Source organism: Tripterygium wilfordii, chromosome 22 (assembly GCF_013401445.1).
Source record: "Tripterygium wilfordii isolate XIE 37 chromosome 22, ASM1340144v1, whole genome shotgun sequence".
Lineage (NCBI taxonomy): Eukaryota > Viridiplantae > Streptophyta > Magnoliopsida > Celastrales > Celastraceae > Tripterygium > Tripterygium wilfordii.
The window spans coordinates 5,316,831-5,343,182 of record NC_052253.1 but is presented as its reverse complement, the minus strand read 5'-3'; the positions used below and the strand labels follow the sequence as shown (position 1 = coordinate 5,343,182).

The 26,352-nt window shown below is 37.2% G+C and overlaps 3 protein-coding genes and 1 pseudogene across 8 annotated transcripts; 1 reads left to right on the top strand and 3 right to left on the bottom strand.

Annotated features, from left to right (window-relative positions):
* Positions 1 to 285: 285 nt before the first annotated feature.
* Positions 286 to 4,829, top strand: LOC119991244 (serine/threonine-protein kinase BSK1-like). 3 transcript variants are annotated; one of them, XM_038837539.1, is made up of 9 exons: positions 286 to 751; positions 859 to 994; positions 1,491 to 1,624; positions 1,709 to 1,814; positions 2,281 to 2,366; positions 2,741 to 2,929; positions 3,699 to 3,863; positions 3,960 to 4,058; positions 4,379 to 4,829. In XM_038837539.1, exons 1-9 carry the CDS (start codon positions 437 to 439, stop codon positions 4,631 to 4,633), a joined length of 1,485 nt encoding a protein of 494 aa, XP_038693467.1. In that variant the 5' UTR covers positions 286 to 436; the 3' UTR covers positions 4,634 to 4,829. The 3 variants fall into 3 exon arrangements, with proteins under 3 accessions (XP_038693467.1, XP_038693465.1, XP_038693464.1); XM_038837537.1 differs by having other exon boundaries at positions 3,945 to 4,058; XM_038837536.1 differs by having other exon boundaries at positions 3,699 to 4,058.
* A 3,200-nt stretch (positions 4,830 to 8,029) lies between these two features.
* Positions 8,030 to 11,201, bottom strand: LOC119991243 (annotated as a pseudogene).
* Positions 11,202 to 11,962: 761 nt separating this feature from the next.
* LOC119991246 (protein LAZ1-like) lies at positions 11,963 to 17,469 on the bottom strand. 4 transcript variants are annotated; one of them, XM_038837541.1, is made up of 9 exons: positions 17,162 to 17,445; positions 16,801 to 17,084; positions 16,642 to 16,698; positions 15,909 to 16,017; positions 14,981 to 15,153; positions 14,780 to 14,868; positions 13,997 to 14,258; positions 12,925 to 13,176; positions 11,963 to 12,798 (listed from the first exon to the last, which is right to left on the bottom strand). In XM_038837541.1, the coding sequence occupies exons 2-9, from the start codon at positions 16,951 to 16,953 to the stop codon at positions 12,442 to 12,444; spliced, it is 1,452 nt and encodes a 483-aa protein (XP_038693469.1). In that variant the 5' UTR covers positions 16,954 to 17,084; positions 17,162 to 17,445; the 3' UTR covers positions 11,963 to 12,441. The 4 variants fall into 4 exon arrangements, with proteins under 4 accessions (XP_038693469.1, XP_038693470.1, XP_038693471.1 ...); XM_038837542.1 differs by lacking the exon at positions 12,925 to 13,176 and having other exon boundaries at positions 17,162 to 17,455; XM_038837544.1 differs by lacking the exon at positions 11,963 to 12,798 and having other exon boundaries at positions 12,965 to 13,181; positions 17,162 to 17,469.
* A 674-nt stretch (positions 17,470 to 18,143) lies between these two features.
* Positions 18,144 to 20,345, bottom strand: LOC119991245 (probable flavin-containing monooxygenase 1). Its single transcript, XM_038837540.1, has 5 exons — positions 19,835 to 20,345; positions 19,475 to 19,712; positions 19,198 to 19,373; positions 18,749 to 19,107; positions 18,144 to 18,656 (listed from the first exon to the last, which is right to left on the bottom strand). The coding sequence occupies exons 1-5, from the start codon at positions 20,270 to 20,272 to the stop codon at positions 18,314 to 18,316; spliced, it is 1,554 nt and encodes a 517-aa protein (XP_038693468.1). The 5' UTR covers positions 20,273 to 20,345; the 3' UTR covers positions 18,144 to 18,313.
* Positions 20,346 to 26,352: the final 6,007 nt, after the last annotated feature.

Genomic DNA, 26,352 nt, shown 5'->3' with positions numbered 1-26,352 from the left:
TATTTATAAAAGCTGAGTCATATACAAGACAAATGTGATTGATAATTTAGAAATGTAGTATGACAATTGCATTGGATTTTCATTCTTAGGAATTAAGATAATACATACACGTATATATATATAGTCATTGGATTTTATCAGTGACAAAATAAATATTTGACTGTTGTTTGTCTTATTATATGACAAATCGAACAAAATTGATCTCCACTTGTAATTTGTCATATTGACTGGAACAAAGTTAAAAGAGAAGCTAACTATAAATAACTGTTTTAGGACAACCTAGCCTTTTACCGCGGCAGAACAGAAACTGAATATCACTGAAAGGAAACCCAAAGAAGAAAACTTTCTACTTCCAATCTCAGCTTTAATACGCTTCTTCTGATCATCTTCCTATAAAAAGCTCAACAACCCAGAAACTGAAACCTCAAACTGGAACATGGGTTGCTGTCCATCTTCCTTTTTTGCAGAAACCCATCCAGAGAAGTACCACCACCGCCAGCAGCAAACCCACCGCCAAACACCGTCCTCCAATGGGTCCGAGGCGGAAGGAAGTGGAGAAGTTCCTTCCTTCTCGGAGTTCACCTTCTCTGACCTCAAAGATGCCACTAACAACTTCAGCTCAGACAACATCGTTTCTGAGAGCAGTGACAAGGCCCCCAATATTGTCTACAAGGGCTGCCTTCAGAATCGACGATGGATCGCCGTCAAGAAGTTCAGCAAGACAGCCTGGCCTGAACCCAAGCAATTTGCGGTATCTTTCTTGCTTGGTTCTATTAAGATTCTGTTGGTTTTTCAAGGTTTTATAATTTGGGTGGGCTTTGAAGATGATTGTAAGGTGTTTGAGTTTATGTGTATTAGGAGGAGGCTTGGGGAGTGGGGAAGTTGAGGCACAAGAGGCTTGCGAATTTGATTGGGTACTGCTGTGATGGGGACGAGAGGCTTCTTGTGGCTGAGTACATGCCCAACGATTCTCTTGCTAAGCATTTATTCCACTGTAAGCTCTGCTTTCTCGCATTTCTATCATATTTTCTTAGTTGTTGATGTGTTCAACTACATATCCATAGGACCATAGCCGCTGGTTTGTTAGTGGTGTGCACTTAATGTTTTAGATCAATGAGAAAGGTGTTTTTATGTATGAGATAGAATAAGAGCGTTATTTATTTGTTATTCATTGCTCTTCTGCCGAATGCAAGAATGTTTCTATTGCTCATGTTTGTAATTTATGTGGGACTACCAAATAGCCTTTTGTTGTTGATTCATTGAAAAGGAGAGTTTTTTGAATATCGTAGTCATTGCGAATTGACATGAATGTAGGTTAAATGGATTGGATACTTATAACAGTGTCTATTCCATTCTGTGCCCCCTACAAAATGCAGTTTGGAAATCTATTGTATATGATATTCTTTAGAATTTTTGTCCTTGAATTTCTTACATTTTATCAGTTTGATTTCCATAATAGAGCTATTTGAGGCCTTTGTTATTCTACACAGGGGAAAACCAAACCATTGAATGGCCGATGCGTTTACGAGTAGCCTACTACATTGCCAAAGCCTTAGACTACTGTAGTAGTGAGGGCCGTCCATTATACCATGACATGAATGCTTACAGGGTTCTCTTTGATGAGGTATTCCATTTATCAATATGAATCAGCAATCATTTTGTTCCGAGCAGTTATTAATCTTCTACTAATTTTTGATGTGACATGTAGAATGGCGATCCACGCCTTTCATGTTTTGGCTTGATGAAAAATAGTAGGGATGGGAAGAGTTATAGCACGAATCTTGCCTACACTCCACCTGAATATCTGAAAAACGGTAATTTCTTAGCTTCTTTTAAGTGCTATTGTTATGTGTCTATGTTTTCCTCCTTTAATCATTGCTTGAACCTGCATCATAAACTGGCCTTACTACCCAATTGTAGAGTTACAGGGGTACAACCTAGAGGTCACAAGTTTAATTATTCGAAACAACCTCTCTACATGTTATGTGGGGGTAAAGTTTGCGTACATCTTACTTGTCTCCGACCCCGCCCAACACGGGAGAGCCTTGTGGAGAGGTGTTATTTACCTTTTCTATGTTGTTTTTGAGGCTAATCAATGCATTGTATGGAGTTACTGTCCTCCTTTCTTGAAATAAAAAAGAAAATTGCTGTTTGAAACATTTATGACTTTCTGTTTGTTAGTTATAATTTCTTGTGAGTTGCATTATACTTGATAGGGAAAATATTTTTTCTCTTCAATTTGCATGACTATTTTGCTTTGCCATAATTTTGATATTGTAGGAAGGGTCACTCCCGAAAGTGTTATTTACAGCTTTGGCACAATCCTTTTGGACTTGGTCAGTGGAAAGCACATACCTCCTAACCACGTAAGTTGTCTATTCTTGTTGCATTGTTAAGGATATCATTCTAGTATTTAATCAGCTGTCTTTATCTGAATTGGAGAAAAAGAAAGTAAAACAAGTGAATTTATTGTAATTAAATTGTTAACATTAATCACCTGCTTAATTTTTTACGCGTAATCATTTTCTTTTGCCAAACTTAACATAAATGACCAGATTTATGCAATAAAGAGAAGGTTTATCTTGTTTTTTTTTTCTTTTCTGTATGCGCAATGTTAGAGGAACTTTTGATTGAATAAATATTTTATTATGTTGTTTGTTAAATTTAAATTTCATAAATTGTGTATGGACTATGGAGGCATTGTTTCGGATATTAATTTGATTGCTATGCATGTATGCAGGCTCTTGATATGATACGAGGCAAAAATATTATCCTCCTGATGGATTCACATTTGCTGAAAAACTTTTCTACAGAAGAAGCAACCATGGTAGTAGATCTTGCCTCTCAATGTTTGCAATATGAACCGAAGGAGCGGCCAAGTACAAAAGATCTTGTTGCAACACTAGCTCCACTCCAAATCAAGACCGATGTAATCAACTTCTCTCATTAAAACAGTCTATTGGTTCTTACTACTCCCACTTTTTTATGGGTATGATTGAATTATAAGGCTTAAGAATCATTAGCCGAGATGTCATTCATGTGTTGTCTTAAGACCTGTATTATTTCTTTTGGCTTTTAGAGTTGCATTGGAGGCTTTTAGTGTTGCATTTTATTATTGGGGGTAAATGGAAGCTGGTAGTAGAGTGAGAGAGAGATCCTAACCGAAAGCAGTAATTTGAGCAAGTGCAAATTTTGCTGAATTCTGCATGGTACATTTGGCAAATAAAAGATGTGTGCAAGTGCAAATTTTGGTGAGTGCTGTTTCCCAATTCTTGATTTGATTTTCTTTAAGATGATTCATGCACATGAGAAAGAGAAGGAACCTCTATGCTTAAAACTCAAATAATGCAGCAGATAGCGCACTGGTAAGACTAGGTTTGCATGTGACTCGAACTGCTAAAGTGAATAATTTGGCTGCTTCTCATCCGAGTTCTCTTGCTGAAAAGTGCTGTCAATTGTGACAATCCACGATGGGAAGAGGGGTGTTACTGTTTTTAAGCTCACTATAACTGTGCCCTAAACAAATGCATATATGTATGTGTATATATATGTATGTATGTATGTATGTATATATATGTATATGGCATACGTTTTTCTCTCATCTCACACTCATGTACTTTAAGATGAAGGTAACTCTACTAGTTTCAACAACTGCTTTGTCATCAATAATCTGACTATTACGACTCTGCTTTTTCCAGGTCACATATTTTTCCATGCTCGGAATTTCAAAGCAAAAAGATTCCCCATCACCTCCACAGAGACATCTTTCAGCTATGGGGGAGGCCTGCTCACGCTCAGACCTTACTGCAATTCATCATATCTTGGTTACAACACATTACAAGGATGATGAAGGAACAAATGAGGTAATAGAGCACTCGACAGTCTTGCATATGTTTCTTTCATGCCTTTTGCTGCCGGGGATATATGAATATGAATTTTTGCAGTTATCTTTCCAAGAATGGACACAACAAATGAGAGATTTGCTGGATGCGAGGAAACGCGGGGACTATGCATTCCGTGACAAAGATTTCAAAACTGCAATAGACTGTTATTCACAGGTATCTTTTATTTGTTTAATCCACTTTGTTTGTTGAGTGATTGCTGTGAGGCAATGTGCTGCTAAAAATTACCCATTATTGAATCAAGGAATCTACCAACTGATACATTAATTCCATTCAACGATTTAATCAAGATACACAACAGGCAACTGATGCATTTATGCATTGAATGGTCAGATAGGACCAAGTTACCAACTTCCATTGTATAAAGTTATCATAGAAAAGCACTCGACTTTGATCGCACAATTTGCTGAAAAGTCCCCAACACTGGACCCGGTTGAATTTAAGTTATGATATATGTTGCTCTTATTCTACTGCAGTTCATAAATGTGGGAACAATGATATCCCCAACTGTCTTTGCACGACGTAGTCTCTGCTACCTCCTATGCGATCAACCAGATGGTGCCCTTCGAGATGCGATGCAAGCACAATGTGTATATCCAGACTGGCCAACAGCCTTCTACATGCAGTCTGTTGCCCTTGCCAAACTAGATATGCACAAGGATGCAGCTGATATGTTAAACGAAGCGAGTGACCTGGAAGAAAAGAAGCAGCGGAATTCACGAACATCGTGAGAGCATAGCTTTAAAGATTTGATATGGAACTACAAGACCATTGCTGTTGATCGAGGCTGCCTGAAGTTTGTACAAAATCTGAGTTGGGAATCATAGTTGTAATTCTGCATTTGATTGATACGTATAGTAATATATTGCATTAATGCATGTGTGGATTTCCTTCCATGATGGGAATAAATTGCTTGACATGATCACATGATCTATATTCTAAATACATATACACAATAATTGTTCTCTACTTTGAAATATTGAATGTTCAGTAAAAGACACAGTAATAAAACGAGATGCTAAAAATCAGCAGGAGAAAGATTGACAAGTGATTCTTTCAATCTGTAAATTTGAATACTGGTTTTTTAGCAGGTTTTAGGATTCCCTGTGCTCAACGGATTCTCCTTTTCCCTGTAATTAAATTACCATTTATTGCGGTTGTGTACTTGGATTCTTCTAGTTACAGTGGAGTTTTATGTTATTGAAAGACTTTCCTTATTTATATCCTAACCCTTGTATATATATAATCTCTGCTACTGTTGCTTTACGTTCCAAAATTCAGCCCTGCAAATCCAGCAGGTATAATTCACTTTGCACCTCTCTGTGCTCTCTTTTTTGCTTCTTGTTTCTGTGGAACTTATAGCCTCTTTTGCTCTTCAATTGATGCAGTGATTACAATATGGACTCAAGCAACTCTACGGATCATATTCTAGAATCCCTAGAATTGGTGCAAATTGATTCGAGCAAGACTGAAAGAAAGATTGAAGCTTTGGATCAGTTGCCAGAAGACATCATCCATCATATCATGTCCTTGCTTCACCGACCTGATTTCATCAATACCTGTTCGTCATCCAAGTGTTGGAACTGTTTATGTTATGCATTCCCTTCCTCTGTTTATGTTATGGAATATATCGTTCATGTACTTTCAACATTGATGGATGTCCATCTTTGAAACGTTTAGGTGTCCTGGATTCCATCATAACAGATGCCGAATTACATGACTTGGTCTGGAGAATTTGTCTGCGGGGATAGGTTGGATAATGTTAAGAACTCATGTGGTAAGTTGGAGCCTGGAGGAGATAACCTTAGCTGGGTGTATGAATATTCAAGAGCTGAAGTTAATGGCTCAGATGCACTTGCAATTACCTACATCGGATATGTAAATACAATTCTTATCTTCCAATCGAGCAGCATCCGTCAATGGCGGTTTGGTTTGCATACTGAACATGACCATCTAGATGCTGGATGGCTGTTTCAGTTGAGGCAGAAACCTAGCAGTGCTCTACTCAATAAGCTAGCTAGCTAGCTCTTTTGGGAGTTTGTTTTTTCGTATTAAAAATAATTATACTCTTAATGCTATTTCATCATATATATATATATTTTTGGGACAATTGGCAATAAGAGCACTTTAGACAACTTAATTGTAAAAAGATCATGGACATTTTTAAAATTGTAAAAAAGTGCAATTTAAGGGTAATTTGGTCATCTGACTTAAGATATTTTTTAGTTTATACCTACAATACCCTCCTCTTTTTTCTTCTTCTTCTTCTTCTCCCTCCAACTATCCAACTCTAGTGTGTCCTCTCTTTCTCTCCTTCTTCTCTACTAAAAGTTATCTCCTTCTTTCTCTCCTTCTTCTCCTTCTTCTTCTTCTTCTCGTTCTCGATCTGGTTCTTCGCTGTCTTCTTCTCCGTTTTTGGCCGAGTTTCTCCTCTCTTCATCTCCTTCTTCGTCGTTGCTCAATCTGGACTGCGTCGAGTTGCTCTGCTTCGTTTTTGACAGATCTGGACTATGCTTCGTTGTTCAATCTGGGTTGTGCTTTGTTTTTTTGCAGATCTGGACTCTGGTTCGTTTTTTGCAGAGATGTATCACCGACACCAAAAAACCACTAAAATGATGAAACTAGTATGCATACTTCATCTTCCTAACTACTTTTCCTTTCTTGATTTTCTTTTCTTGGTTACCTCTCTTGTTCGTTTTGAAAAAACATTTACAAGTGCAGAGATGTATCACTATAGTATCACGAACACAAAAAATTCATTAAAATGATACAATTGAACCAATATGCATACTTCTTCTTCCTAATTACTTTTCCTTTCTTGGTTTTCTTTTCTTGGTTTGTACATCTCTTGCTCGTTTTGGAAAAACATTTACAGCTGCAGAGATGTATCACTATAGTATCACGAACATCAAAAATCCACTAAAATGACATAACTGAACCAGAAAGACATGTAATGCTATCAAATTTACGTTCTAACATTTATATCATCATTTTATGAGCCAAAAATATAAATTGAACACTAAATTGGATCTTCTATTTAAAAGTATCACTATTGTATCACAATTCGTGGAGAGAGAAAATCAAAATTGAGGTTATTTTGGTAAAAGATGATCCCCAGTATACTTTTTTAAAAGAATGTTTTAGTGATTGTACTTTTTTACAATTAAGTATAATCTAGTGTACCGGCCTCCAAAAATCCCTATATTTTTTTTGGTGCAGAACAACAGTTTTGACATCAAAAAAATCGAAGAACTTCCACTTCCCTTACCATATGAACTGAGGAGTTGACTCTGATTATGGGAAACACATCCTGTGATTATGCAGCTCTTGTACATGGTTTTCTCTGGTGTTGTCGTCCAAAGACTACATCCGTCAAATTATATGTCGAGTCTGGTTATGAACTTACAAAGGTATGGTTATTCCACTTTTGTTGTGTCAGACTTTCTTGCAAACATAATTCATATGTATATGTATGGCTTAATTGAAGTTTTCATATAGTTGATCTTTCAGTTTCTCCGCCAGAAGCTAATGGACAAGACACAGATTCATTCTGGCTGCTGTTCTTATAAGGCTATGAACAAGTGTTGGTGGGGAGGACGGCAGTTTTTGAAGGCAAGGAAAAGAGAGAGATGCTAAAAAGTAGTAGTTGATTGATTTCTATTGATGAAGTGTTGGTGTCATATTATTGAAGGCCACGAAGAGAGAAAATACAGCTGCAAAGGGATGATACCGCATAAGAGTTTTCATCTTCAGATTGAGATGGCGGCTCACTATTCAGAAATTAAGAAGGCATGACCTATTTTTATCTCTTTTTTCAACTTCTTCACCTTATAAGGTTGTTATTGGGAGAAAGTTCCAATGAAAGAGCTCATAAACATGTCAAGACAACATTAGCAGGTACTTGAACTTTGGCAGGGAAAAGAAGGCTTAGTCAGAAGCCAAAACCACCAATCAAACTTCAAGAATGAGGAAATACAGTGAGGCAATAACCAGGTTTAGTGCTTCAATGAATTTTAATCAGGTATCATATATATTCCATTAACAAAACTGGCATCACAGCATGTCACATTCACGAAAAATGTGACTAAATTGCTATCAATACATGCATACAAGAAACTCCACAATACTGAATTTGAACAATAAACATATTGAATTGATAGATGAATTAAAGTTTAAACAACATAAATTCTCTGAAGTTAAGTCCTTCTATTAAAGCAGCATGTATCAGGTACAAGTATAACCCTACAAGAGCAATTTCCATGTATTCAGTGTGGCGAGGAACTCTGTAATGTCGACGAAAAAATGCCTACCTCTTGACTGATGAAAACGATCAGTCCCACCTCCCATTTTCACACCATGTAGTTTTTTACATCAAGAGAGCTGAGTCCATAGCTCAAATGTCACCAACAGCACGCCGGATAACTCGCTTCAAAGTTTATAGTCAAAATCGTAGCATGTACTTCACAAAAGTACCTCATTCATATGTACGCCATCACATGTTCAAGTTCAAAGAGAATATATAAAACATTTTGTGCTAATTAGTTGAAGCAGAAAGGGCACCAGCACTGCCTAATCCCATCTTCTGCCCTAGCAGCATAAGCTGCTCAACAAACTCTCCTCCAGTAAGAATTTCTGTTGTCCCATATGTAACATGCTTGACAGGCTGCTGATGCTGGGCAAGCTCTTGTAAGCTGCCATATTCCACATAATTACCACCACCAATCATGAAAACGATTGCTTCTTTAAATGGTACTTTTAGATGAGTATTCCCAGCTCCAGAACTTGACTTTGGGGCACGAGGGTCAAACACAAGATAAGAATCGATTTCTTGATTTGGCTCTCTCCATTAACGCTTCCACAGTCCTTGTCAAGGCCAACTGCCTACCACTAGACAATAGATTTTTAACACCCGCAGTAACAGCACTAATAGACTGCCCATAAAGTTTCTCAGCCCAATCAACAATGTTACTTCTACTAGCAGAATTTGCAGATGCCAGCGAGACATTCAAAGATTTGATTTTTTTCACATACTGAAATGCACTAATGTCAACCTCAGACTCCCTCAGAGCTGCCTCCACTGATTCCACTTCCAACTGATTAATGCTTTCTGAAGATATCAGATACATGATTGCAAACCGCAGCTTATCAATCTTCGTTCCTTTCCCTTTAAGCACAGCCATAAGTTCGCCTCGATCAATACCTCCTCTGATCATCATGTCATTCTCTTTCTTCGCAAAGGAATCAAGAGACCTCTCCTTGATTTCACCCAACAACACAGTTGCAATGTTGGTGTGCTTGTCAATCACCTGCTTCCTCTCTGTCAACTCAGGCAGTGAGTTGACAGCATTCATCAAATGCTTTGTGTTCCCAATCAAGTCTGTTCCATCAAACTCAGCCCCATCTGTCCCACCAGTCCTCCTATTCACCTCGTCAACATCTTTCTTATATTTATTCAATTGCGTTTCAATCCCTACAGCAACCTCAGGAAATTCCAAAGACCTGTTAGCCACCCAAAAGGGATCTGAACTATCCAACTCATATGACCTCATGCCACCCTTTTCCCCCGGCACACTCAACCTATTAAGCTTCAGTCCAAGAACATCGTGAACAAGCGGCCGATACCGAAAGTCATGCTGTATCCCAACTGATAGCTCGAAATTCCTATCAAATATGCACAAAATTGGCCTCTGGAAGGAGCTCACAAAACCTCCACTCTCTGCAAACAAATTGTTCTTTGACAACAGATGATCCCTCAACCGCTGATCCAATGCTGATGCCACCATTTCAGCTGGTCCCTCACGAGGGCACCTAATAATCGGCACCACAGCTAATGTAGCCAATACGGAAAACAACCCACTAACAATTCTATCAATGATTTCTTCAATTTCTCGATCCCCTGCCGATGGATCATTTAACTGCACATAACAAGACTTCTGAGCCAATGTAAACAAATTATCCTCCAGTGTGACAAACTCCAGATACTGATCATGGACCTTAGCAATTCGATTGACTGAATCTGAATTGAGTGTCCCAGATGCAATATCCTCAAGAAGCGGACGGGGTATGGAAGACGAGAAATTTAGGTGGAAACTATCATAGAGAGAGCAAGATGCATCGGCTACTATTCTCTGAATGTTGATCGGAGTGGGTTGAACAAAGTACAAGGCAGGCACATCATGAACTGGTTTTCTGTCCTTGTCAATAAGGAAATATAGAGTAACGCCATGCTTGCGCAGGTCCTTGACGTGGATCAAAGGGGATAGTACATTTTGACAAAACCTATCATAGATCAAGATTTTGTACACCTCTTCATTTGCAGTTCCGGTTGCATTTACAGATTGGTTCAGATTCAGCATTCGAGTTATACATTCTGTACCAACCAATCACAGATCAGACCCAAATAAGATTCAACAACAACAAAAAAATCATTGCTTCCATTTGAAAGCAGAAGTTTCTAGTTCTTTTTAGCATTAGATACAGATTATCATAAAACAAGTTCCTCTGATACAGGATCTTATAAGATTGTGCAATTTTCATTTCAGATTATGCTTTTAGTCTGAATATGAAACAGATTTAATGAATAAGAACATGTTATGGACATGGGTCTTTGTTTAATTTCAACTCCCCTTCATTACCAATGTTGGGTAAGAGATCCAGAGAAATTAAGGGGAGAAAGCTCAAGTAACCCATGATTCCTTTCATTTCATAGCAATCATTTCAGTTCTTTCAGCATATAGCAGTATAGCTACGTACATTTCTACATATACGATTAAAATGAACATACAAAGAGGTCAATTACAAGTATGTGCATCAGCCCAGAGCGAATTCTCATCTGTATCATGGGTGCGGTTAAATTAACATGGATAATAAAACATAGGTTTTCATTTCAGATCGTGGATTTTCACATCGAACTCAAATTCAGAGTAAGAAGGATCAAATTGAGGGATCATGAGTATAAAAATGGAAATCTTTTTTCGTTTAATGTGTTTAGGTTGCTTATTAAATAAGAGATCCAGACAAAGAAGAGTTGAGGGTACCTGTTTGTTTCTTGCGAAGATTGAGAGCCATGGCAATGCAATCTCCCAAAATCCGATTGAAACCTGGAGCAATTCCTCTGTTTCGCTATCGACCAGAGCACTCCGTTTACGGTGCGCGGTGGATGTGTGGAGACAGACAGAGAACTGGGCGCGGTATGGGCAGCCGGGCAGGTGATCATGTGCGGTAGCCACACAGTAATAAGTTTATTTAGCCACTAATAACTCTCCACGTCATGATGTTGTCAAAGTCTTCTACTTGGCGTCCTTTTGTCACGAAAATAATGATACCCTTTCCCTCCACTATTACCTCCTTTTAATGGAGCTGCATGGGCTCATGTCAAGTGGCCTATCTTTGCACATGTGGATGTGTGTCAGTCCATCATGTTACGAGCCTGGCTGCATTAAGGACTACCTACGCATCCTGTAATAACGGCCTTCAAGAGAAGGTCATGCCGGGTTGAAAGCCTCAAGTAGAGTGCAGCCAGTTACACATCAGTGTAGAAGCATGATAGTTTGTCACAAATTCCACTTCGCTTAGATATGACCTAATGAAGCATCATACAATGGTACCTTCCCCCGGCTCATGACCCCTTCGGCCAATGAAAACCAGCAACGTGGAAAGAGGAGTCACTTTTAGTGGAGGTGTATGAACTCATGACAGTAAATGAAAACCAGCGACGTGAAAAGAAGAGTCACCGTGTTACTGACCGGAGTTTTGGTCATGGTGATCCACTTCAATCTTGCAAACTATACTAAATGAGACTAAGCAACAAACATGTTCTGAAAACTGGCCCTCTAGAATTCAAGCAGTCAGAGTTCCTTCTATTTTGTCACAGCACCGGAAGTTCGCATTGCTTACTGGCGAACTTGGAGCAGTTATATGATCAACAGCTTCAGCAATTCCTGATTATTTTGATATTGGATAATCATATTGAAATTTCTCCTTCTGAATCAGTTTACGTTCATCTATGCAATTGTGCTCAAGTGAATGACCAGAATGGCTGGAAATAAAAAAAAAAAGACTTGCAGGCAGCACCAAATGAAAAGCTGCATAAATAACTCTCTGAATAATTGAATCCATAAAATATAACAGTTTTTGCAGTATACAGCCATTGAATTCACTCATAGTCTACTTCTGAACATTTCCCTCATCCTCCTTGAAAAAGAAAAGGGTGAAGATTTCTCGAGGGATGAACACTTGATCATTCGAGTATTATGAACGGCTATGCAACAACATAGAATGGCATAACCACATTAAACTGATGCAAATTGACCAGCTAACCTGGAAAACAATATCAGCACTCGAGCAGAAAATATCCACAGCAGAAAAAACTTTGGCCAGACAGCTTCCAACCTCACTGAAGAATGAAATAGTCCCTCAGCATTTTGAACTGAGCAACTTCACCATGAGAAGACAATGCCGACACAATGCTTACTTAAGGACGTTTTTCTGCTTCACAAGTGCTTCATTTCTTGCTAATTGTTGTGTGTTAGCACAAAAGCTAATCTTTGCCAACCCACCTGTGACCCGTGATCTGATACCCACCATAGCTTTGGTCACTGCTGCTTTCTCCCCCACTTTCTGCACTGGTGTATCCTAATTTTCGACGGTGATTCCTCCCTTTTTTGACTCCGGTATCACTGAAGCTCCCATTTAAAAGGGGGTCGTCTATTCCACGAATCACCCTCCGAGTAGATGACGATGTGGCAAGGCAACTGTCATCCTTTACTTTTCTCTTATCTTTGTCATGCCTCTTTATGTTTTCTGAAATCTTATGCAACTTCTCATTAAAACGTATTATCCCCTTCTCCACCGGCTCCACTGCTTGGGTAACTGTGAACTTCACATCATTGGCTATCTGCATAGGATGCAAATAGGAGATTCAGCACTCCACGCAGTCCAAATTTCAAGTAAGTTAGGCTAATAAAGAGGCAATATCCAGAGAGATTAAAAACAAAACATTAGTTCTACAAAGATGGCTTACATATCCACCACCCCCAACAAAAACATCCCGGACACTTTCCCTAATGGAAATTCCACTCTTGGCATCAACATCCGGCTGAGGGAGACGCAACTTTGTGGGACGCTCACTATCCCTCACCTCATCAGGATCCAGAGCACAATCAACAGATGCATAGTCTCCAAGGACTGAAACACTTCCAGGAAAGAGGTCTCCCATAATTTCATAAGGCTTTGCAGGATATACATAAAGGTGAACAATAGAAGCAATGCCCATCTGTGCTGGATGAATACGCAAACCTGTTTTAACTTTTAATATATTTGGATGAGGATATAGAATTTATAAATTTACTGGCAGAAATTTGAATCAAGATCAACAAATGCAATTTTCTCTTCTATACGTGCTCATATAAACTGTTGTTAAAGCTTTCTCTTTGATACCGTTCTCTCCCTCTTTCTCAAAGTTTATCACAAAAGGAAGTGTCCTTGAAGCTACCAGCAAGAAGGTTTGTTGCATAGGGCTTAAACTACATGAACTTAAAATATTTTGCAAATTTAAGTTCATATAAATGCTTCCAAGTTCTGGAAAATTTCAACCCTTATTTACAATATAAAAGTGCTTGGAACCTACAAAACGACAAGTAGGCCTGAAGAAAATGGAAATACAAATAAAGCATTTGAGTTCAACTGAATAATCTAGTGACATCTGCTCACATTGCGGGGGAATAATAATGCTAGCGGTTTGAATATTCTCCTTTCGAGCATATTGAATCATTGTTACCTAATAACAATTTTTCATATCTTTAGGAAGGAAGAACTCGTTAATTATCATCCTCAAACCTATCCCTATCTCATCTGACTTCGATAATTCGGGCCAGATCACAACTTTACACTATCAATTAGCTTTATCCACATTGTAACTTCAGGTAAAACACAGAGTGTCATTTTCTTTCTCTCTTGAGCTATATGCCTTACGATATCAATTCCATAGCTTCCCCTATCAAAAAAAATAAATTCCATAGCTTCCACCATTCTATCTCATGAGATTATAAAAAGTCACAGGCTGGAATACGTAGTGGGCAATGGAAGCCACTTACCTCTATACAAACGATGAAGTCTTGCACGCCTGACTTTGACTGCAAGCCTAGGGCTAACGGACTTTTGAACAAATCAAAGGCATAGAGGAGAGCGATTGCCACACCTTGCCACCAAGTCAAAAAGACAATTGATTTAAATGTCAGAAATTTGGCCAGAGGATTAATGTGCGCCAGTTCATCATGCGTGACAGTATAAAATTGTACTAAACAGTACAACGCCCACGACTGGCTGAAATTGAGAACCACTGCCATGTAGGGATACCTACAAAGCAAGAGAAGGCTAGCTTAGTTTATAAATTCTCAAATAGCATTTTGAGTATCAAAATATCCTCCAGTTGAAAAGGTTAAACAAAATTTCTTTAGAATTCACATTTTGAAGTTAAACTGGTGGTCAACGAGCAAAGAAATGTGAGAGTTATCAATACTAGGACAATCAGCCTGTATTAATTAGGCACATGGCCGGTAAAAGAAGTTTATCCACATTTAATCTTCTTCATTCGAATAACGCATCTACACTACAAAAAGAGATGCAACCATTTACACTACACACAAAAAAAATATTGACATATAGCCAGTGAAGCTCGAATGTCCCATAACCAGAGAGGGAAGCAAGCAATGCTCTAAGCATCCTCGCTTATTCCAGAAGATCATTTATGCAATGGCTCAAATAAGGTCATTAATGTGTAAAGGAAGAAAACAAGGAACTAATAAGTAAAAGTTACTTTTTGCACGCAAAGGCAAAGTTACAAACAAGCTGTCCAGCGATTAGTAAGATCACCTTACCCACATCCCCACTTGAATTCTCCTTCACAATATACACCAGATGCTTCTAGTACAACAGCTAAGACCGCAGTCAAAGATTTGATAAGCATCTGCCAAAAAGAAGATAATAACTTTGACACTTAAGAGGGTGGGGGAAAAGGAGAAAACGTACTATGAAAACAAGGGAATATTTAATCTGTGCATGGATTTGGAAAGACATACATATTGAACAATGCCAAATTTGACAACTTGGTAGAACCATTGACCAAGTTTCCAAGGTTTCAAGATGTAGTTCATTGGAAAAGGGTGTTTTACAGTTCCCTTTTCATGTCCTATCAAAGGAGTCTTAGAACGCCCTTGTCTTTTCATAAACTCGATGGTCCTTTCTTCACCGCCTTTGAAAAGGAAACAAAACCAGAAAAAGATAACCCAAAGCAGTGATGAAAATATCAGTTAGTGAAGTAAACAAGAAGGATAGTCCGAAAAGGTTAAAGTAAAAAAAGAAAAAGGTGATCGCTTGGATGACGTTGAATGGAAGCAATTACAGTAGAGCTACATAGCCTACAATCAACTGAAAACAACCAATCACCCTGAGTCTGCCATTCACTAACAGGAAAAATGGTATTACTGCTTTGAAGCCAGCCATGCAGGTGTGATTTGATGACTATGGAAATCCCATGTCCAAGACATGGATACAATGGTGAACGTGTGCAACTTTTCACTGCTATCAATGTATAAGTTCATTTACAACCAACCACCAAAATTTGTAATAGCCATTTATTGCAAGATTAAATTTTTTAGACCCCACTTCTTTGACCATACATGCAAGTCTAGTTGTTTCAAAACACATGTAGATTGACCCTTCCATTAGCATGCTTGAATGGGTTTAACAGCTTGTGATTGCCTATTCTAACTTGAATGGAACCTTGAACGGAATGGAAAATTGACCTAATGTTACGTAGATCCTAAGATGGTGGGTAATGATGTGGGACACTTTTCGTATTATTTACTTAATTATTAGGAAATTACTGAGTACTTCATGCAAGGATGAAGAAAATATTAGACAATAGAGGATAGGGTTGTTAAAGTGCAAAGATGCAACGAAAAAAAACATGCTGCAAAAAGTAAAAGGCATTTAGAAAGGACATACCCAAGCAGGCGACAAGGTATCTTCCAAAACAATACATGGCAAGTGATTCATAGCAATCCCGCAAGATCCCACAATCAACACTAATTGATGGATTCACCAATGATACAAACTGTTTAAAATGAAGCCAAGTTATTTAAAAGAGAAACCTCTCTTGCACCACCAGATTCAATATGCATTGAACCATAACAAGCACAAGGTCAAAAACTATTTCTTATAATATTACAAATACGAGTGAAATAAAAATTAAAAAATACAACTTTTGAAATATTTTAATTCAAACAGTTGTAAGAAAAAAAACAAAATGATAGCAAACCCCTTCAGTATCTAACTTGTTGGGTTGAGGTTTTTCACATCATTTATATATTCTAACACCCCTCATGTGTGGGCTGGACAACTCTGACAGCCCAACACATGTACAACAAACAAGGCCCACACTTGGGACAATAACAAATGGGAGTTTAAATTACAGAGGCTAAGGTTTGAACCCAAGACTTCTTGCTCCGATAACATGTTAAGATTAGTTACTTTGCCATGCAACCCAATAAATTAGCTTGTTGGGTGGAGGCTTTTCACATCATTAATATATATTCCAACAAGCACAATTCTCAAACCATTATCCAAGATGAAGCTTCTCAACAATACATTCAAATATCCTTAATTAAAATGAACTTTGTACCAGCACAAAAAGTTCTCCAAATGCAGATATTAAATTGGCTTATACAGAACAACTTACCGACTCTACAGCATAGCAGGGAACCATCAATATAACTCCAATCAAAAACTTTTGCTCCTAAACAAGTCAGGAGCCAGAAAAACAACGTTACATAAGAGAAGACAACAAATAAACTTCAATTAAACATGAGGGAAATCCAAGCCATCAATGGAGGGAAACCTCAGGATTCTTGTATGCAGACAGGTGTTCGAAGACAAGGAACATGGAGAGGCAAAGAGTGAGAATCACAGAAGCACCGGCAATGAGAATGGCCCATGTAGGAGGTGAGGATGCCAATAGCAATATGAGATCCTGATAACTTGTGATCCTCATCAGCTACTACTACCAATTTCACTGCTCTAATCTCCTCCCCAATAATAAGCATAACTTAATTATCCGATTCCCAAACCAACTAAAACATTCTAGCCAGCATCAATCAGAAAACAACACAAAATCACCCACACCTGGTATGTCAAGACAGTAAGAAACTACCCAAATGGAGAGAATTAAAACAACAAAGAACCATTAAAAAGATACCAACTTTTCTTCTGCAAGATTTAGGTTGATTGCGCAGAAAAAGCTCGAGGAAGCAGGAACAACTTGAGAATTGAAACTTCTATGCTCCGGGTCCGGTGTTCAAAATCTGGCCTTTACAGCAGAAAGCGATAAGTATTGGATCCTTGAGAACAAAACAAGAGACCAGAATCGCATAGCATGTTAGAATTCCGAGAGGGCCAGACAGATCAATTCCAATTGACTCCACTTTCGCCACTTACATCATTACACGGGGTTTCCCGTTTCCCTACCGGCCTACCCTCTTCAGTTGAGTCAAAACTTACACAAAGTCCCCTTCTTTTTCATAAATTGCACCAAACCCCCTATTCAGAACTATGGGGTAAAAAAAACTAAAAAATACTCTTCTTTTTTCCTCTATAAAAAGCAATTAAGCATTATCATGAGTCCATATTTTCCAGAAATCGAAATTGAATCTTTATCCAAAAATTCACATAACGACAACAGGCAAGCTTGTAAGTGAATAGTCAAAGTAAATGTTGTAAATAGACCTCAAACAGGTTTGTGAAGCATCTTATGGGATTTCTCAAAAGGGACAACAGGCAAAGCTTGTGAAACATAATCTGCTAGTGGAGCAATAGCTAATTATAATGTGTTAGGAGTACAGACACATCTCGTTAACTTTATGAAAATGACTAGTAGTACCCTACAAAATTCATGATTCCATATCTACATGTGGGCCTTAATAGCTAACCTTTGCGTCTGATGTGCACAAGTAGGTCTAAAGACTCTAAACTCTAAAGAGAATTGCTAGTTCTTTTTCAAGTCTGAAGCTAAATGGTCCTCCAATGCCAAATGTTGTATGAAAACCCTTTTGAGAGTGGCCATCACCTATGTTTCTTAGAGAAAAAAGATGATAAAAGTGCCTTTTATAAGGAGATTGTTTTAGTGAATATCACAACTCTTGTCTTGTCCTAATTACAGAACAATCCAGTATTAGTCCTATTCTACAAAGAAATATCTTCAACCCCAGAACAGTTGGTCAATATAAATCCACCATATCTTTGATAGTTGAGCAATGGACAATCCCAAGCTATAATTTGATGAGGTTTGCAACAATTTGAAAGAAATATAGCTTTTATTGCAACAATGGGAAACTTCATGGTTGTAACATGGACAATTATTGTGATGCATAATCCATGGGTCCATAAGGCTCGAAAAGCTCAGCAAAGAATCCTTTCTTTCTCCTGGGGTTCCATCCCATGTCTTTACACAATTGGTCACTGTACCAGATGTGAAGAGTACCTATGCCTGATCTTCTGTAGTATGGTCCTGATGATTGCTTATAGTATTCATCCCATTTTGAGACATCTTTCTCCATATCTTGTATGCTTGGTAGCTTAAACTTGCCATCAAGAAGTTCGACCAGCCACCGGCACCTCATCTCTGATGTGAACAAGTTGGAAACACTCTCTGAGTATCCGATTACTGCTAGTCGTGGAATCCGAGGTTGAATGCATTCCCTGATAAAAAGAATATAATGACAAGCTAAGCTTCTATGCTGTCAATGTTTATTGTTTAATTTCCTACTTTGTGGAGAATACAGAATGCTCACCTATATAAGGGAACTGCTGCTTTAGGGGATCCAACAATGGAGTCCTTGAAAACTTGGTTCACAAAGATGTCTTTCAGCTTTGAATCTCCCCTATATCCTGTAGCCAATATGACCAAATCTGTATTGATGGGTGTATCCTCACCATCAATCACAATTCCTTCTCTGCAGAAGCTGAAATTTGGAGCCTTCTTCAATATGATGCTTCCATCTTCAACTTTGTCATAGAACTTTTCAGGCACTGTTGAGATCAAACAAGCACTAATATCTTGAACAAAGCTATGTTCAGGCACCATTCCAAACTTGCCCAATTTCAGCTTACTCTTAATATAGCTTTCAACGAATTTCGCTATCCCCCACCTCTGCAAAAATTTTATGAGTAAAAATTAGTCCCTCATTGAGAAATCCCTTCTGAAGTGAAAAAGAAATACTTAAGAGAAAGTTATAAGTACCAAAGGTGCAAGAATTGTTGCTAAAACACTATGCAGAAACCCTTCTCCGGGCTTATGAACCAAAAGCTCGGAGAACCGATTAAGGTAAAAGTAACCCAAAGGCACACCCCAGGGAAGGTAATCAGGGACATTCCAGTGTTCAGTCTTGTATAAAACTGTGCATGGATGTTCAATACCTGCAAATCGACAACGACGAAAACTACATATGAAATCTGCGGTATACCCCTCATCAATCTTCACATATAGTGTCTATAACCAAAATAAAAGGGTATATCACCATTTGCTGTTGAGCACTCCATTGCAACATCAAGAGCAGATTTCTGCAATCCCACAACAGTAACTAGCTTTCCTTTGACAAATTCAGTAGCAGTTTTGAGATCCATGGCAGCATAGTCCACGGAGTGTATAACCTTTCCTTGAAATGCTTCAGGACCCTTGGTTGGAGGAAATTCTGGAATATTTGGAATTCCACTAAACCTTCCCACACAAAGAATCACAAAGTCCACATGGTAAACCTGTTGAATATCAACAGCAAAAATTTCTCCTAGATTTAATAGATCAACTTGGGATCACAATAATCAAGTTCTGATATTGAATTTTTTTCATAGTAGAGATGCACACATATATATATACATACCTGAGTGGAAAGGCTGCTGGTATCTTCTACTTCAATCTTCCATTTACCTTGAGAGCCAAAGGGGTCACCATTGCCATTCCACAGACTCCATGATTGCATCTCTTCATCTGAAGCTCCTTCATATTCAATCCCAACAACTTTGGTCTCAAACTTGATGTGCTTGAGCAGATCAAAATGGCGGGCATACGCTTGGAGGTAATCAAGGACTTGATGATGGTTAGGGAAATCTTCTGTGACTGAGTCTGGCCATGTGAAATCTGAGAACTGATAGGCTGGTTTTGGAGTCTGGAGCTTCGTGGTTTCCAAAGTTTTGGTCCACACCCCTCCAATGCTGCTTGTGGACTCAAAGACTATGGGATTGAAGCCTTTAGATACAGAGTATTTACAGGCAAGAAGACCACTAACACCAGCTCCGATAATGGCTATCTGTTTTTCCATGGCAAAAGTACTGATGAATCTGATAAGCTCTCTCTGAACACCTATATATACTCCAAAGATAAAGTTTTGCCTTTTGCGGAAAGTCCCAACGCTATTTTCCAATATAGCTACTCACAATTACTCATGACCTACTTAGATTTGAGCCATTTGCTACAGTATTATAAAAACCGGATCCTGCCGATCGGTTAAACTATAAAACCGATGAATCGATCACCAAGTTGGCATGGTTAAGCTAAAATACCAGTTAAGCAATTGAGTCGAGAATAATCAGTAAAATCGGGGGTTTAAAAAAATCGTTGAACCGGGTCGGTAAAATCGATTGGTTTTTCAAAAAAATTTTGAATTTATTATCTTATGATGTGAAACTTGATTTCTACATGTATTGTTTTGTTTTGTATATGTGAACTTGATTATCTAATTTCTTAACTTTTTATGGACGACCATATGATATTAATTTTTAATATTAATTTTTTTACTTTTTAACTAAATTTGCGATTTGACCGATAATTTATTGGTTAAACCAATGAATCAAATGATCCAGTCTCTCATCCGAGTCGATATTCGGCACGATTTTTATAACATTGATTTATTTTTTTTCTACATGATTCTTAGCTTGTCTTATTACAACTTTTCGTTTTGAGTATTCATAGCATTAATGAACAAAAAATGGGTGCAATGAAAGGTCTAGTTTACTTAATTATAGTTGGTAAATAATAGTTGTGGAGCTTAAACTCACAATATTCTAATATAAGAGGAGGTTCATGATTGCTAAGAGATTATATAAATATGAACAAAATTCATTGAAACTTTCCCTCTGAAATCTTAGATCGTGCCAACAACAAACAATCATCAATGTTTTTAATAAAACATTTAAATTATGGTGTAGTTCCCAATCAATAAGATTATCTTACCAAGCAAAATCTTTTAATATATTTTCCCCTAAAAAAAAAGATTATCTTACCAAGCAAAATCTTTTAGTATATTGTTCCCTTTAGACAATGGAAAGCGACAATACCAATATTTAATGTTCTGCATATTTGGCACGAGAGAAGTGGAAGCGGATCCGCTAGAGTAGCCACTTTCGGCTTCCGCTGTGCCAAACAACACAACAGAATCAACGGATCCGCTAACGCTTTATAAGCTTTCATTGGGAGCTTATAAAGCGGTTTCTACTGTCAATTTTTTTTTTCAAAAAGTAAACGTGGGGCACACATTGGCCACACTGTTTGTGAGAAAATTTTAATTAAAATATATTTTAAAATATACTTAAATTAGTAATACATTTAATAATTACAATATATTTTATTAATTAAAATATTTAAATTTTATACTTAACATTAATTTTATTAGTAAATTTTATTAAATTAAATGCAAGGTTAATAAAAATAAAAAATTATTATAAAATCATTATATTTAATATTTAATAAAATAATTATTTTATTAGTTTTATTAATAAAAATAATTATGCTTAAAATAAATTTTAATAAAAATTATATTTATTAGATTAAATTTAATAACAAAATTTAATATAAAAATTATAAAATCTAATATTATAATACTTTAATTCAACAGCATTTCGGCTAACATCAATTTTTAGCTCACCAAACACCTCACAGCATATTCCACAACTTGAAGCTCAGTTTTTTTTCTACAATATTTCTGTTAACTTTGAAAATCAATCTTCCCACTCTACCGAACATACCGTTGTGTATTGATTTCTTTGCAAGATAAATCCCATGTATATCTGTGTGTCTTGGAATTTGAATGTGGGTTGAATAAGGCAAAAACTAGGTAGAAGAAGTCAAGTTGAAGATAGTTTGTTGTTAGACAGTCAAAAAGTAGCCCATCATGTATGTCACTACATGATCCAAAGTTGAATTTAAAGGCTGTAGTAGTCAAGTTGGAACAACAGATGTCAGATGGGAAGAAGATCATGGAAAACAAAGAGTTTGAGAGTTTTATTCATACATGCTTATCATCTTCGTCTGAAACATTAAGATAGATTGTACGGACTTTTATATGATTGTTGCTGTGATAAATCCACACCCACATACATATAAATAATAGTCTGCTTTGGGTTATTCGATTTTCATAAATACATCGGATGTATACGATTTTGTTCATCCTTAACCCTATTAATACAGATTGAAGCACAACTCACTAAGCAAGTCTAGCTACTATAAGTCAAAGCCTCAACCCGCTAGTTAGGAAAATAGTAAATGTAAAGTATTGGGTGTATGGATCATCATCATGCATTTTTAAAGGAAAAAAAAAACCAAATTCATTGACAAATAATAACAAATCAAATATTTGTTTAATCCAACAATAGAAAATGTTTCATATTTGTATCAATCTTTGGTTAACGAATTTAGTTTTTTTACTCTAAAAGAAAATGATGATGATCTACGCAATAAAAGCATTACATTGATATTTTTTTTACCATTTTTATAAAATCTTTTGAGAGATCCAATGGACCTAATGCAGACCCTGTAGTAGATTTTATATAGCCCCGATCTAATGCTTTTTTTTTTTTTTATCTTGTCATTTTGATTTATTTAATGAAAAATCAAATGTGGTGTCTGGTCAAGTTTAAGTCTGACTATTCTGGTTTTTATGGGTTTGCTTATTTTGAAATCTAGTATTACAGTTACTACTGGTCAACTTATTAATTTTGAGAAAATATTAATTCCAATTGATTTACTATTTAAGTATGGTAGAATTTTATTACGATTGTAGTTATAAAATAATTTGAATTTAAATTAATAAAAATTGATTGTATAAATAAATATTTAAATACTTTATTGTATGGTTTAGTATCTGACGCATGGTGGTACTGTTAGGAAAACTGTAAATCTATAGGAAATGTAAATTTAGAGAATACGTCTTCTTAAAAATATCTTATACGAATGGTATTAAAACTACACATTCTAACAAACCATGCATATATATTATCTATCAAACCCAATCAAACTATCTATTTGTGAGGCTGACCATTTCACTAACCTTGGTTAGTGAAGGTGACCATAGTTGGAGATAGTGGCGGTCAAGGTTATCTAAATTGGTCCACTCTATCAAAACTCACCGTTTCGTTTAAATTTGCATTTAAACAAGATATTTGTAATATTTAATTATTTTATTTTTTGTGTCACATCAAGCAAAATGTGATCCTACCTCACTGATTTACCAAAATATGTCGTATGATTTTCTACTTTGTTAGACCACTTCGATAACATCAAATTAAAGACCTCTCCTTAAGGAGAGAGCCCTCTCTATTCAGCAGCTTGATGAGGCCTCTTCTTCTTCTTGGGATGGCAAGGAAAATCTGTGGCAGTCAGTGTGGTCCCTTCCTACCCATGCCTCAACTCAATCTTTTATTTGGCGAGTCCTACATGATGCATTGCCAACATCTAGAAACCTAATAAAGCGCAAAGTTTACATTGATGAAAGGTGTCCTATTTGTAGGCAAGATGTTGAAACTAGTTTGCACAGTCTGTGGAGTTGCAAGTACTCGGTTATGGTCTTCAATAGTAGTATCAAATCTGTCCAGAAGTTGAATTCAGTGTTCTCTGACTTTGAACAACTCTGGTTGTGTGGGATGGAAAAGCTCTCAAGTAGAGATCTAGCAATCTTGGCTACCACCTTTCGATTAATATGGCAGTGTCGGAATTCTTTTATCCATGAGCATGAATTTATGAACTCGAAATATCTGGCGAAATACGTAATCAGTTATGCAAACCCAGATTGTACTGCCCCTCCTCCCCCCTCCCTCGATCGAAGGAGTTCAGAGCCTTCTTCTTTGGAGTCGTGGAAACCTCCCATGGGGTATTTTATCAAGGTAAATTGGGATGCAGGGATTAATGATTCTATAAACAGGACAGGTTTTGGGGTGGCTATTCGTGATGCGGAGGGTGATCTTATGGCTGCGAAAATATCATCGAGGCCTACTGTTATGTCACCAACGTTGGCAGAGGCCGAAGGTGCTTTATCGGCGATTGAGTTTGCTTTTGATTTGGGTTTTAGAAACATTATGTTAGAAGGTGATTCGTAGATAATTGTTAATGACATCCCATCTGAAGATGATCACCTTTCTGCCTGGAGTGGGACAATCCGTGAGATTAAAAGGAGATTAAGGGGTTTCCTCTCATGGAAGATAGATCATATTCGTCGTAGGGGGGATGCTGTGGCTCATTGTTTGGCAAAAGAAGCCTTGCGGTCCGATTCCCCAACCATCTGGATAGAGGAGGTCCCAAGTTTTTTGATGGATGCGTGTGCAAGAGATAAAATCTTAAAGTCTGGTTAATGGTTTCTATGTTGTTTTTTTGGGTTGTTCTCCTCTTTATTTGTCTGTTGTTTGGGTTGTTTTTTATAGCTCGAAGATTTATCTTCGTATCGTGTGGGGGTTTTTCTTTCCTCGGAGTCTCTCCCATGTGTAAGTTTACTTACAGTTTATTTTAGTAAAGGCTATGCCAGGAGCTTCTTTTGCCTGGTTTTCAAAAAAAAAAAGAAAAAGTAGAGCACTCCATTCTTCTCATCGACACCACATTCATACCTGAAAACTTTGTCTTTGCTTAGTCACCCCCAACAATGATTCAAGTGTCCACTCATCCAATTAAATTATGCCACATAGGAGATATGAGATGAGAGATAATAGTTTTGAAGTACTTGATATATTTTTTAACATTGGAGTTGAACTTAGCCCATTTTTGCCTACCCTGGACTCTAGTTTTTCTCCACCTTAATATTTTTTGCTTTTAGTCCAGCATTTAGCCTACTTTTGACATTGCTTTTAAAATCCATAAATAATTTTGTGTTAACCCCAAATATGTGGATCAGTGGGTGACAACATGTCATTATATTTGGAATTCATAAATAATTTTGTGTTAATCTCACACATGTAGAAGACATATCATATAATTATGTGTTAATCTCAGACATGTGGGTGGTATGCCATTGCATTTGAAATCCATAAAATAATTGTGTGTTAATCTCAGGTATGTGGGTGACATGCCATTGCATTTGAAATTCATATATAATTGTGTTAATCCCAAGTATGTAGGTGACATACCATTGCATTTGAAATCCTTAGATAATTTTGTGATAATCCCAAACATATGGGTGACGTGACGTGACGTACCATTGCATTTGAAATTCATAGATATATTTGTGTTGAATTTTATATTACACTAGATATTAATTTTGTAAATTAACTTTCAGTTATTACTTATCGTTTTTATATAAACTTTTACTCTTAGTGTTATTTTTCATACTTTCAAGTAATACTAATAAAACACTGATTAAAGAATTTTGGGTAGGATCGCATTGACTTTGGTGTTCGTGTTTGAAGTTTGAACAGTCCATTATGTTCTAAGGGCAAATGCAATAAGAACCAATTTACTGGGCCAACATTTTTGTTGGCCCGGTCCCACCTCTATTACACAAAAAGTCAAGTCAAACACGTATTCTAATACAGCCACATCAGCAAAACACAAATTTCTATACACTTTTTCTTCCTACACACTTTCTCTTTCCACCCAACCCAACAACATTCCATTCTTCCATATTATCCACAACAAAACTACACCAAAACATTAAATATCAATACATCCACATCAGCAAAACACTTATCCCAATACAGCCACATAAGCAAAACACGTTTTACAATACAACCACATCAGCAAAAGACAACATCTTTGTTGGCCCAATACCACTTCACCATTGCATTTGCCCTAAAGCGGGACTTGACTGTTTGGTCAAGAAACACTAACACTATGTTTGGTTCATCAATTCCGGCAGGAACGAAATGATGTATTTAACATTATCCTGGCTTTGGGGCATGCAAATACCTCATCCCTGTTTTAAAGAGTATCCGTTGGATATGCTTTTATGTAGGGGTGACCACGATCCTTTTTTGACATAAATTTAATCGACCAATCTATCAATTATTGACGATTTGATCGATTTTTTTGGACAGTCCTACTCTTATGACTCAAAGAAGCCCAAGGGGTCCAAAATGAAATCCAATACGCCTGTTTGGTAAAGCAGGCCGCGGAGCGGGCCAGCTAGCTGGCCCCCTCTCGCGG